Source organism: Neltuma alba, unplaced genomic scaffold (genome assembly GCF_004799145.2).
Source record: "Neltuma alba isolate B1F8T4 unplaced genomic scaffold, ASM479914v2 tig00011359_pilon, whole genome shotgun sequence".
NCBI classification, from domain to species: Eukaryota; Viridiplantae; Streptophyta; class Magnoliopsida; order Fabales; family Fabaceae; genus Neltuma; species Neltuma alba.
Window position 1 is genome coordinate 89112 of NW_021636056.1, and position 13970 is coordinate 103081.

Sequence of the window (13970 nt, forward strand, 5' to 3'; positions counted from 1 at the left end):
TTCTTAACTTTCTGAGCCATTTTTTGATTCTAATAAATTCTTATAAATTAATTCCACATAATTTTTCATAATTATAAAACCCCCAAGTGCTGAGATTGTTTTGATAAAAACAGTTAATTGGTAAGACCCTATAGCTTGACATGATTTTTCATGAGGTAACTGTAGTGGATTTTTATATTGGATTCTTGTAGTTTTCTCAATTGGCATTCGTCCATATGCTCATCACTTAAATTGGTAGGGAAAACGTTGTTGTTCGTGGTTCATGATCCAACTTCTATTTAACGTCCACCTGAATTATTCGTTATATAGATTTAAATGGAATCAAAATAAACTAAATTACAAATGCAAGAAGATAATTTCAAGGATAAAATTTTTTATTATGTTGATGATTAATACATCTTAGTCCATCATCTAATTTTTTTAATTTTGTATTTTGTCACTATCTCGCCTTAGCATCGATAACAAATATAATTAGTAAATTACAAGTATAGAGAATAATATTTATAGTTAAAAAATTACATGTACTCAAATAAAAAAACTATAAGTTTTAAAGGTAGAAAATAATAAATTCTTACTTACATTTAATATAAGTGTTAATTGAAAGTTCTAAATACAAGATTTTTATCTGTTTTGTCTTTTAAATTTATAATGTCTTTCAAAAAATATTTTTATTAATTATGAAGTATTTCCAACCAAATATAATTATAATATATATAACATTTATTATAAATAATTACTTAAATTAATTTTTAAAATATTTTTAAATCACTTATTTAGTTTTTATATTAAGAATTTTATTTTGCAATTCTGGAGATTTGACTGTTGAGATTGAACTGGCGCAGCAGCGAGGGAAAAGGGGTACTACCATTGACTCCCACGGCGGCGCATTGAATCGCTGTTCTTTGTGCTGGGTTTGAATTAATCTCCATTAGTCTCCTAATAATCTCCACGGTGCCAACGTGGGCTCACCTCGGAGTGTTCTAAAGTCTGAACATCACGCACAGATTCTCTGCCTTTCTGTCTTTTCTCCTTCTATTCTTCTTTCCTATATATATTTGTCCCTCATACTTTCTTCTTTTTGTTACCAGCCACCTTCTTACAACTGAACACTTGCTTACCCAGAGAAGAAAGTTTTGATTAGGGTTTTTCTCGTCCAAGTCTGCTTCTTATTTGTGGTTTGGGTTCTTCTATTTTCGCGCAAGGGAAAAGTTTGACAGCTTTGAATTTAAAGGAATGCTTGCTGCTGCTTCTTTTACTTCCAAACGCATTCGAGCTTCGGAGTTTCTTCAACGTGATGGTAGACCCGTGATGGCGTCACGCGGTGCTACTGCCATAAGTTATTTTGAAAATTCTGCTTTTGTTGTTTTGAGCAGGAACTATGGGATTGGCAATCGAGTTCGATCGATTGTTAGTCTCTCTGGCATCAGCACATTCCCCAGTCGTAATAGGATCAGTAGAGATTGCTTTAGGGTCAATCCGATTGCTCCCAGAAGATCTACAAGTTTATTTCTTAGTATAAAGGGGTTTCTCTCTGATTCATCAAATTCTAATTCCTATTCTTCAGTATATGGCAGAGTAACCAGACCATGCTTTCCACAACCTGTTAGTTCACCTGCCCTTCCTGTTCTTTAACAAACTCTTGCTCTTGGTTCAATGGTTTTGGTGTTGACGGTGTTTTCCCCCTTCGATGCAGGGTTCAACGGTAGACGGACGAGCATTATTCTCAACTTCAACTAAAACTGATGATGGAACGTCCTCAAAGAAGACCGAGACCCAGAACCAAAAAACTACAACCACGATTACTAAAACTTCTTCAGGGGAACGAGTTGCTGACATTAAAATTCTCCGTACACTTGCGAGTTACTTGTGGATGAAGGATAATCTTGAATTCCGATTCCGGGTTATTGCTGCTTTGGGTTTTCTTGTTGGTGCTAAGGTTAGTAGCTGTGTCACTTGCTGACAAGCTGTTAACGTGGTAATGCTAGTCATTTTGATTTGTTCTTGGCTGCTCAGTCTAATGGATCAAGTCTCTACTGTCTTTCAGGTTCTGAATGTTCAGGTCCCTTTCTTATTCAAGCTTGCAGTTGATTGGTTGACGACTGCTACAGGCAATGCTGGTGATCTTGCTTCTTTTACAGCTGCAAATTCAACTCTGTTGGCTATTTTCGCAACTCCAGCATCTGTTTTAATCGGATATGGAATTGCTCGTTCAGGAGCTTCTGCTTTCAATGGTAATTGAATGTCGTTATTTCTGTCGCACTTATGTACTCCTTGAACACGATACGCCTATATGCACCCAAAATTTGTCATTTTTTTTTTCTCCTGACATGTGGGACTTCATTGCTTACCATCTCTCGTTCTCTCTCATCATTGAAAGAGGCTGTCTATAAACTCTTTCTGGTCTTATTTGTAATTCACAGGTACCTTTCAAAGGACATGGCATGCGTCTCCTATATTTACAAAGAAGATTTCCATTGCACTCATAATATTGGACTAACTTTTGAAAACCTTCCTGTCCATCTACTCCATACTTCTTTGGGAAAAGAAATTTTTTTTTTTTTTCATGATTCAATAATATTTTCTCATGTTTGGTGCAACTTCTTGTGGCAGAACTGCGTACTGCTGTATTCTCTAAGGTAGCGTTGCGAACAATTCGATTAGTATCTAGAAAGGTATGGTGCTGTTGTGATTTAAGTGTTATAGAACATTTTTCTCTTTTGTATGGGCATAGAGAAAATCATATTTTAGATGAGCTTTTTCTTATATACAGTTTCAGTTTGTGTTTGTGTGTTGAAAATCATATTTCAAGTTGTATCTCTTTTTTTGCTCAATTTATGTTATCTTACCTTGCAGGTGTTCTCTCATTTGCATGAGCTTGACCTACGCTATCACCTAAGGTAATGCATCTACCCTGCTGAGAATAGTATGTATTACATCAGATTTTATTTTTAATGAATCAAATTAGGTGTTCACATTTCATCTGGTTTTAGTTTTATGTTGAATCCACATTTTAGGTTTTTTTCAAGATATCAGCTCAACTTGTCCTTTTTTTTTTTTTAATAAAAAAAAGGAAAGGCATTTTCTTTTTATTTATTTATTCTCTATGGCTATGATTGATACATGGGGAGTTTGGGGCTATGCTGGGAAGAGGTGAACGGCAAGGGAAGGTTGGGACGTGGGAGGATAAAGGTTAAGGCAAATAATTTACTCCTGCTGGTGCTAATGATTAGCTTTTTTTTTCTTTTTGTTTTTTTTTTCAAGTTGAAGGATAGAGGATAAAATTTAATTCTTGGACTTTTGATGTTCTATATAACATGCAAAAGATTTAATTCTGAGAACTTTGCCAAGTGAATTTCTGGGGTTTATATTTTGTTTATCCCTTCACATAAGAGCGCTTACCTGACACCAGATATTACGGGGACACCCAATTTACTCCATACTCTCCTCTGTTAATTTCACATTTGGGTATAAGATGTTGATAAATTCTAGGATTGAATTATTTTCAGAAATATCTTTTTTTCTTGCTCCTGCATGACCACTATGATTTGAATGCTTTCATTGATATGGTTCTTTGGTTCTAACCTAGACATTATTTTTCAGCCGAGAAACTGGAGCATTAAATAGAATAATTGATCGTGGTAGTCGTGCAATAAATTTTATACTCTCATCTATGGTGTTCAATGTAGTACCCACTGTATTAGAGGTATGTGTCAACTATTCCCCTGTTCCTGAGTTAACTTATGCTGTCCTCAATCTATGTTATTTAAATAAATATAATATTTTGGAGGAACTGGACCTCTTACCTGTGAATCACTATTGTCTGGTCTTTTTTTTTTTTCCCCCTAAATCTTAATTGCTCTTTAAATATTATTTTGTTCATCCCATCTCTTGCTTCTTTTTCCCTGACCAACTTCTACAGATTTAATATGTATCCATCCAGATATCTATGGTATCAGGTATACTGGCTTACAAATTTGGAGCACCTTTTGCATGGATCACATCCTTATCGGTGGCTGCTTATGTTATTTTTACACTGACTGTGACACAGGTATTGTGTCTTGAACTGAGCATCTTATGTTTGCATTATTTTGAGGTGTGGGATAATTAGTAGTCTCTTTCATTTATTATCTGCCTTTTCATAAGTAAGATAAGTGAAACTCTGCTTGATATATTTTCATGTATTTATTTTTGTTTTTGCTAATGCTGTGAGTCATTGATAATTTTCCTCTCAATTTTCCCCTTACCCCCGGGGTTGAAAAAAGAAAACAGAAATCAACTTGGTTTTCACGTCAGAATCTTTAAGTTTCCATTCTTTATTTTTACTGGGATGGTCACTCGCTTTAGTATTCTCCCTTGATCATGCTGTACTAATTTGGCACCTAAGCTTAAGCTTCATGTCTTCTCCAGTGGAGGACTAAATTCAGGAAGGCCATGAATAAAGCTGATAATGATGCAAGTACCAGGGCAGTTGATTCACTTATTAATTATGAGGTGAGCATGTCAATTGCTAGTGCAAATGGTCTCGAATTATTACTGCTGTTTCTCTTTGTGGCTCCAATGTGATTTGGATTTTTTTTTTTTTTTATGTTTTTCAGACTGTCAAGTATTTCAATAATGAAGATTTTGAAGTTGAAAAATATGACGAGTACCTAAAGAGTAAGTTAATTATTCTTATCTTTCTGGTCAAAATCCATCAGGCAGAAAGACGCCTCTATATAAATTCTAGTCTATAATTTTTGGGGGATCTCTTATAATCATAATTCAATATTCTTAGTATCTCAAGAATTATATATTTTCCTTCCATATTTGATTTCATCTGTTCTAGAATATATGTTTCCGGCATAAGAAATACTAATACATGTTAATTTGGAAAACAATATGAAACCAATTTGTCCAGTTTATTCTCTTTGTATGCCCAATCATTGAAATCTTGCTGTGAATCTTGACTTTCAAATGGAAGGACGTAGGGTATGTTGTTTATGTAAAACATCAATTTGCAGTTTTGGTTTATGAAAATGGGAGTTGAATGTATGATCTTATTATAAATTCAGATGGCTTATTTAATTTCCAATTTGTAATCCTTGCTTTTTCTGCTGCTGTTACTGATAATCTTGTAATTCAGGGTATGAAGATGCTGCTCTGAAAACACAACGCAGTCTTGCTTCTCTGAATTTCGGCCAAAATGTTATATTTAGTACTGCACTTTCTACGGCAATGGTGTTGTCTTCTCATGGGATTATGAGTGGCCAGATGACTGTTGGTGATTTGGTAATTAATTCAATTCATTTGGATTGCTCTACAATAGATTAGGGGTCACATAACTTGTTTATAATTTAATTTCTAAATACAGGTGATGGTGAATGGGCTCCTCTTCCAACTTTCTCTTCCGCTTAACTTCCTTGGCAGTGTTTATCGTGAGACTATACAGAGTTTAGTTGACATGAAATCAATGTTTCAGTTACTTGAGGTATGTTCCTGATTGAGCTTCATTAAAATTATCTGAGCAGTTTACTTTTATGCATTGTTATTAAACATAGGTTGATTCAGGTTACCTCAATGCACCCTTGTGTTTCAAGGTGAGAGGCTCAACCGTTAACTTTTGTTCAGGATCTGGGCAAGTGCAATTTTTGCATTTTTACGTGGATAAATATGTTGTTTCTTCCCATTTTTGGTTCACATGGTTTTTCCATCATTTCACTGTTTGAGGTGCTATGCTTTTGTTCTTTCTGCTTGTGAAAGTACTACAGTATTGGGGATTCTTCCATTGGAGGAACATCAACAAAATATGTCCTCAGTGTCTATTTCCTTTATTAATTTTGGGAACTTATGTGGTTCTTGCGATGAAATCATATGTCTCAGCAATTCTCTCTGCCTGCCTGCTCCTGTGATACTGAATATTTTTCTTTTTCTAAAATTCTTACTCTAGGAAAGAGCTGATGTTAGGGATAAAGACAATGCAAAGCCGCTGGAATTATATGGAGGGAGCATAGAGTTTGAAAATGTACATTTCAGGTAGTTGATTGTTTCTTTATTGCCTGATGCAAAGAGATTGCTATAGCTGACTTGTGGCTACTGTATTTGGTGGTGCCACTGTTCTAGAGGGGAAATACTTTTTCCTTGCTATTCAACATCAGTGTATTTCTGGTCCAAAATTTTAAAAAAAAAAAAAATCAGCGTAGACAAAAGGAAAAAGAGAATACAAAGAAAAAAGTATATTTTAGCCTGCAGCTATCTTGTCATCTGGATGTGGCACATCTTTGCCTTGTTTGCTTAAATGGGGCGGTTAATTAAGCCTGGATTTTGTGCATATATTCTTTAAATTTACATATTAAAATTGTGATATAGCTAATACATATTAATAAATTTTAAATATTTAATTACTAATTCCATATTTCTTAAGATGTTTGAGAAGTCCTTTTTGATTAAAATTATATTAAATAAAACTACCATGACTAAAATTTAAAAGTACTTACTATTAAACTTTGGGGTCCTCAAACTATATTAAGAATCAAATGGTAGAGAAGCAATTTTGTCTGAGAATCTTGATGCCTTCTACTAGATGATAGAGTATGATAAGGAGCAGGGATTGAAAATTACCAAGAAAATGGCTAATGTTTCACTTATATTTGCTTTTCTTTAGATTTCCTTGTTCTGACCTTTTCTTTCCTCAACTGCTTTCTATTTTCATTTTTTTTCCCTTATCCGTCTAAGGTGAACTATGATGTTTCATAGGAAAGAATCATTTAAAAAAAAACAAAAATCAAAACCAGTAGACTCTTAAATTGGTGCAAGTTTGACTTGTTCAACCAATTCAATCAGATTTTTGAGTGGCTGATTTTATGGATTAATCCAGCCAGTTCATTGGTTAGACTTGCGAATTCAGTATGGTTTCCTTAACACCAGTTGTAAATAATGCAAAACACTGCTTCGGATCTTCTATGAATTAGCGTTGGCAAATCTGTTACAATGCTAACTTGTTGATAGATATCATTTATAATTAATATCAGTTTGATGAATTATTGATGTATTTTGTCCCCAGTTACCTTGCAGAGAGGAAAATACTCGATGGAATATCTCTTATTGTACCAGCCGGAAAAAGTGTGGCAATTGTTGGAACTAGTGGAAGTGGTAAGGTTCAGCATGAAGGATTACTGGAATTGCCCCAGATTTCTTCATTCTCTTCAATTTTTTTGCTTTGTGAGATTTACCTTTCTTTTTTAAGTTGGTGAAACTTTACTATAGTTATTTTAATTTTTGTATCTTCTTATACAATTTGGTGAAATATTTACGGACATATGCTTTGAGGCCCTTGGGTATGGTCTCTGTGATTTATCGAGTAGTGGCTGCACGAGGCCCCATTTTTAAGGTGCTTCATTTTTGTTTACTTGCATCCTTATTTCTGTGTACTCATTTTTCACTTGTACATTTATCATGTAATCCTTATGTCCAAAATATCTTGATTGTTGATTGGGTACCTCACTGTTAGAAAGCAATGAAGGTGAAATGATAAGCTTAGCTGGCAGGAAAAATCATATACTGAAAATAATAATATATTAAGTTAATGATGAAGCAGAACTATACCAATCCATTTATTCTTGGAGAGGTGGATCACTGGTTTTTAATTTCTTTGAAGATATGGTTTATTGCCAATGACAATTGAGATGAATTGTTTGAGATTTTTATGCTGTTAAAGTGGGATCGCTTTTTTGATCCCTTCTATGGATCATTTGAATTCTTAGTAAGATGGAAAATTAAGCAGTAGAAGCCTTTCCAATTTCAAAAATTGTGTAAGGATGGAATAGATGTCGATTTTTTTTCTAGGTATGCACTTTTTGGTTTGTAGGCAATTTCATGACTTAGAGTCAACAGGAGCAAGAGTGTTGTGGTCCAGACTCCAGATGATGTTTTCCTGAGAACTGGTGGGGTTTTAAGTAAGGCAAGGACTGATCCTGTGAAGTACACTAGGCTATGCCTTGCATGATTGTATCTTATCATCAGTCTCTATGCTTGTGCTTTTGCTTGTCATGGTTGCATCATTAGTTTGGTGTTCACTCAATGTAAATAGGGATTTTTAATCTGCTCTTGAGCTTTTGGGCAAGGAGGGGCAAATCTTCTAGAGAAATATGATGTGTTGTATCATGCATTCAGTGGGAAATTAGTGAAATTCTTTTAACAGAATTTTACGCCATTCATTATTTGTGATTTCACCTTATATTCAACATGTCTCTGATATTTAATATGTGTGTGTGCTTGACAGGTAAATCAACCATTCTTAGATTGCTCTTCAGGTTTTTTGACCCTCATTCTGGAAGTGTAAGAAATGAACTCAAATCTGATCTTAAGTGAATTTAAGCTATATGTGTATTTGATATTCATAGTTAGTAATCTGCATACAAATTCTGACATGTGCCATTATTAAGCACAAGAACTATATGGCATCAAAGCCATGTGTTTACAAACTTTAAGAAATATAAGTGATAAGTGATCTGATTACTTGCTCATCCATGAAGCAATGAAGATAGCTACTGTTTTTGATTCTTTGTTTTCCTTTATTACACAAGGATCTGTGGAAAAACTATCCACAAATAGCATACCAAGGTTACAATTCAATCATCCAGGGCATGGAGTGTATAAAGCATTCGAGCAAATTCTTTACTTTAAGTTGAATGCAGATGTTGCACCTATCCATTGTACTTAACTTTCTATAGTCAGATTGAGCTCTTGTGAATGAATGAGATAGAGATATGCTAATGGCTTTCTTGGCCTAATTTAGTTTTACTTTGGAGGAAATTCAATTATGTTACTGATCAAAATAATAGTTAGTGCTGGTTACGTAAAAATTTGGAAGTGATTATTCTTTTCATTACTAGACTGGGTATTACTTTTCTCCCAATTTCTCATGCCCTATTCGTGCTCTACAGATAAAGATAGATGGTCAAAACATCCAGGATGTAACCCTTGATAGTCTTCGGAGGTCTATTGGGGTTGTTCCGCAAGATACTGTAAGTTCAATAAATCATTTGTCTCCTTTCAATCTGTGTTACTTTGTTGCCCACCTGATATCTTGGATGCTTTAAAAAACTTGAGTGATTGTGTGCAGGTACTTTTCAATGATACAATATTCCACAACATCCATTATGGTCGACTTTCAGCCACTAAAGAGGAAGTAATCTATGTTTCTCCTTAATTTTCCCTCTATTCACATCTTGAATCTGCAAATTTCAGCTGTGGTATGTCTAGTAGCTCACTTAGATTAAAACATTCTGCATACAGGTCTATAAAGCTGCTCAACAAGCAGCAATTCATGACACTATCATGAATTTTCCTGAAAAATATTCAACTGTTGTGGGAGAGCGAGGGCTCAAGGTGACACCATTTCCTGATTACTGCATCTAGTATATCTATTTTAATCTATTTGGGAGTTTATGGTGCCTTGTGATGAAAATAATGGGCGCTTAATACAAAGATAATGGGCCAGTAAACAATTTTAAATTCATAAATGACTGTTATTCAAGACGAGGAGTAACATCTTTGGTAAAGAACCACCCAAAGGTATAACTAATAGCCAGTTATTAATAGTCACTTCCAAGACCATTTGATTGAGCTTTGCTATAAAAATATATAAAAACAGGCAATTGGAAGATATATTTATAGGCTCTGTAAAATGCGGTGGAGAACAAACAATTAAGTGCATGCTTGACTGTGTATTAAACAATTTGAAAGAGCTTTTGAGCGTGCAAGATCACTTTTTAGTGTATAAATGATGTCTTTTCGGTAAATAAAATTGCTTTTGTGCCACAGCTGCACATCAGAAGTGACGCTTGTGGTTCAACCAAAAAAGAGCGGAGAAAGAATGGATTATTGTGACAGAAAATATTTTATAACTAGACCAATAGATACTAAAGCATAATTTAGAGCATCTGGGGCAAAATTAAGTTGGAGGAATTAACAACTTTCTTTGGAAAGAAATAAATCCTGCCTCAAACTTAATATTTTCTGTCACGAGCCAAGGCAACACGAGGCAGGATTTGATTTATGTTGATCAAGTGGAAGTGTTGATATACATAAATAATATGGGTTTAAAATTGCATTCTAAAAGGGATATATTTCGTCTATGTTGGCTATGTATTAAACTTTTCTTGGATGGCTTTCTTGCTCAGTTAAGTGGTGGTGAAAAGCAACGTGTTGCCTTGGCTCGTGCGTTTTTGAAAGCACCTCCAATTCTGTGAGTATTCTGATTATTTCATTGAGACATTTAATACTTTCTGTATTTAGTCATGCGTTGTTAAGCTTGATGGTTGAATTGAACTTATGGATCTCATATAGACTAAAATGAACTTCAGAGACTCAGCAAATGACAAAAATAAATCAATCATGATTAGAAAATCAATTGAAGTCATGGATTTAAGGGGGAATAAATCAAAAATCATGATCAAGCAATTGAGTACACAAATCAGTTTTATCAGGGAAGGACAGAATAATCCTTTCCTGTGATGAGTATGAGATGCGTTTTGATATTCAAAATTATTCCCAAAAAAAAAAAAATTGTCGTCTTCAGATTTCATTGCTAGATCAATATCTATGGTACACTTGAAAGTAGCATAAAATCAGCAGTCTTTCAATTAATCTTGGTTGTTCCTTGTTTTGGGTCTTAGGTTATGTGATGAAGCTACGAGTGCACTTGACAGCACAACTGAAGCAGAGATATTAAATGCTTTGAAATCTTTAGCAAATAATCGCACTTCCATATTCATTGCTCACAGGCTTACTACTGCAATGCAGTGTGATGAGGTTACCTCTTTTTCTATGTTTAAGTTTTTAACATCTATGTCTAATGCTTCTACCTGTTCTTTAAACCACCTTTGTTTCGAAGAACATTGTTCCTTGGGTACCTAGGTGACAGTGAGTAATAACTTGCACCAGAACACAGTAAACTATTTGTGTCAAAAGAAAAAATTGTATGCACATGCCCACGCAAGTAATGATAGTTGGACAGTTTTGTCGTGTAATTCTTGTGACTGGGCAGTGGCTGCATTGGAGTTACAGGTGGCCCCACTCATATAAGTCTTTAATAGGTCCATTTGAACTCGGGTTTAGCGACCTACGAAAGTATGTCGGCTGTGTAAGAAAAGTTTATTATGCAATAGAAACATTACTCTCTCCCATTGACTTTTATAGGGCAAGTTTTAGAAGAATTTGGTATTTTGTTTTATAAGTCATTTTGCAGAATGCTATGAGTAATTAATGTTATTCTTTAAAAATGCCCCCAAGAAGTGAGGAATATTACTTGTGGAGTAATTTATGGTGGAGTAAATCATTAATTTATAGGCAAAAAGAAAAATCGTTAATATAGAACCTGTATTGGAAGGCATATTTTGAAAGATTGGGATGGTTTTAAGACATCAACTAGTACCTTTTAAGTACATGAAAAATTCTTAATAAATTTAATCTAGAAATACACTAAGCTTATCATAATTAAGCATGCAAGGGGTAGCTCTAACAAAAACTCTGCTCCATTTTCTTGTGTAAGTACCTTTTCATGGTTATCTTTGGTATCTTCAAAAACCAAGCACTTAATAAGAACTAGCCCAAATACAAAAGATATATCATGACTATTTCTTTTAGTTAAGTTCTTAGATCCTTGCTTTCTTTTCAAGTTATCTCTAAACGGCACGTTATGCTTATTTTAATATTCGTCCACCCAATATCAGATCATAGTGTTGGAAAATGGAAAGGTGGTTGAACAAGGACCACATGAGCTGCTCTTATCTGAGGCTGGAAGATACGCACAACTGTGGGCCCAGCAAAATAACACAGTTGATGCAGCGATGAAAGTTGCGGCATAAAACTCAGCAATCCCTTCTCTCTTCGTCCTGCTCAGATGTGAACAATGCAAAACAAATAAGAGACAAGCGAGATTATGGTCTTCGGCGACAGCATCTGAATTAACAATCTTCAAGTTTATTTGCAGCGAACCTGTAAGGAGTTCTGCTGGGCTGTATTATATTTCATATTGCTTGTCAAGTTCATAGTGCTAGCAATTCTTGGCTACCTCATGTTTCATTTTCTGGCCAATATTTATGTTTGAGGGCACATCGCTTAAATCTGACTCAAGTGGGCTAAGATATGAATTTCTTTTTTCCTTTATTCTTTCTTTTGATTTAGTGTCTGTAGAAATCCAAATTTATTTACAGCAAACCTGTATGTAGTTCTGCTGTCCTCTGTTATAGTTCATGTTGTTGATGCATTGTTTCAAATGCAGAATAATATTACCGATTTCCATTCTCCTATCAATACCTGTGTTTTGAGTCCCTGACTGAGATCAGCCTCAAGTAGGTTCGGATTTGGATTTTGTTGGTTAGAGTTTATTTTGGAATTCTTACAAAACAGAAAACATTTTGTAGAAGCGCTACGCATAGATCCTGTCTTGTTTCAAATTAATTTGGTGGTTTGCTTGGGACAAAACTGATTTCAACATTTTTCACCGTCGACTAGCTCCAACTGGTTTCAAATTGAGTTGGGATTGTCGATTCAATTACCTGACTGATGTGTTAATGAGTTTCTTTTCTAATTTCTTTGGTAGTTAGAAGGATATTCCGAAGTACATTATCATTCATGCCTTGTTTTATACTTTTATATGATCCAGCCTCAAGCTTGGGTTTGTTATTATTATGACTATTCTATTTGAATTATTGCAAGACTAATCATAACCAATATTATATAATTTTAAATAACTAGATTCTGCCAAAATTTATCTTCTAATATAAAATAAATTATATACTGAATATTATACTAGTTACCATGTGTTCCTGATCATCAGGGCAGAAATGTGAATGGAAAAATGTGTTTCAGGATCTTTTTAGCTTTTAAGTAGTTATGTGCATGAGATATAAAACAAAGCCCTAACAAGTTCCATTGTGGGTAAAATTTTGGGTGAGTTTAAATGAATATGCTTTTCTGTTGGGGATAACGAGTCAAGAATGTCACAAGGTTTTGGTAAAAATTAAAATGTTAAGTAATCTTATCCGTAGATAATATCTGTCAATATTTTTATTTTTAGTGTTCAAATACAAATGAAGAAAACACTAATAAAACACAGTAGGAATAACTTTGACTTTTTTTCTCAGCACAATACAACATGAATTATGGAGTCTGAAGAATAACTTACAATGCTTATCAATAATGATGCATGTAAGAGGTTTTGTACTTATTAACCAAAAAAAAAAAGATTTTAAATTTGGAAATATTAACCATAAGTCTCAAGATGTTCACAAGTCAAACATCCATGTTTATAAGTTATGTTTTTTTGCCAACCAAATTTATAAGTTATTTATATGTCAAACTTCTAAAAATAATTCTGTCTTTAAATATTATATTGTTTAATAATATCATAATAATTATACAGTTTTATATTACTATTATTAAGTATATTTTACAAGTTACATCCATATCCTTACCGTTTAAGCGATAGGTGGCCTATCGAACAATCCAAAAGCCCGGCGCATTTATTAATTGAGTTGATCACATCCCATTCTCTTATAAATTTGGGCAACTCAATCAAAACGATCGCACCCAAGCTCAAGGGAATGGCATTTCTTCCTTCACAGACATAGACTAATTCCTTCAATACCGATTTCTGTTTGCAATTGGCATTCAAAGTTCTTCAGAAACAAATTGAAAAGGGTTCCAATTTCGTATCATCCCACTATCTCTTCATATCATACTAAGCCTTGTTGCTGCCGGATCTAAAGGAAAAACCTTGCAGCAGCTTCTCTCATTTCTGATATCTAAGAGTAAAGATGATTTAAATTCTGTTCTTCAAAATTTGTTTCTGGTTTAAGGCATGTTGGGGGCACTGAAAGTGGAGGTCTTGTCCTGGCTTTTGTTAATGGCGCTTGGGTTGAAAAATCTTTTGGTTTGAAGACTAGTTTTGGAGACATAATCAGAAATGTTTACAGAAGCCGAATTGA

The 13970-nt window shown here is 34.2% G+C and overlaps 1 protein-coding gene across 1 annotated transcript; it reads left to right on the forward strand.

Moving 5' to 3' along the window:
• The first annotated feature begins 871 nt into the window (after positions 1–871).
• LOC114712409 (ABC transporter B family member 25, mitochondrial-like) lies at positions 872–12018 on the forward strand. The gene is made up of 20 exons (XM_028896940.1): positions 872–1602; positions 1694–1936; positions 2045–2231; positions 2611–2672; positions 2854–2897; positions 3601–3703; positions 3941–4048; positions 4408–4491; positions 4596–4656; positions 5123–5268; positions 5351–5467; positions 5927–6012; positions 7040–7128; positions 8258–8313; positions 8922–9002; positions 9101–9166; positions 9274–9366; positions 10161–10225; positions 10656–10791; positions 11712–12018. Exons 1-20 carry the CDS (start codon positions 1234–1236, stop codon positions 11844–11846), a joined length of 2331 nt encoding a protein of 776 aa, XP_028752773.1. The 5' UTR covers positions 872–1233; the 3' UTR covers positions 11847–12018.
• The last annotated feature ends 1952 nt before the right edge of the window (positions 12019–13970 follow it).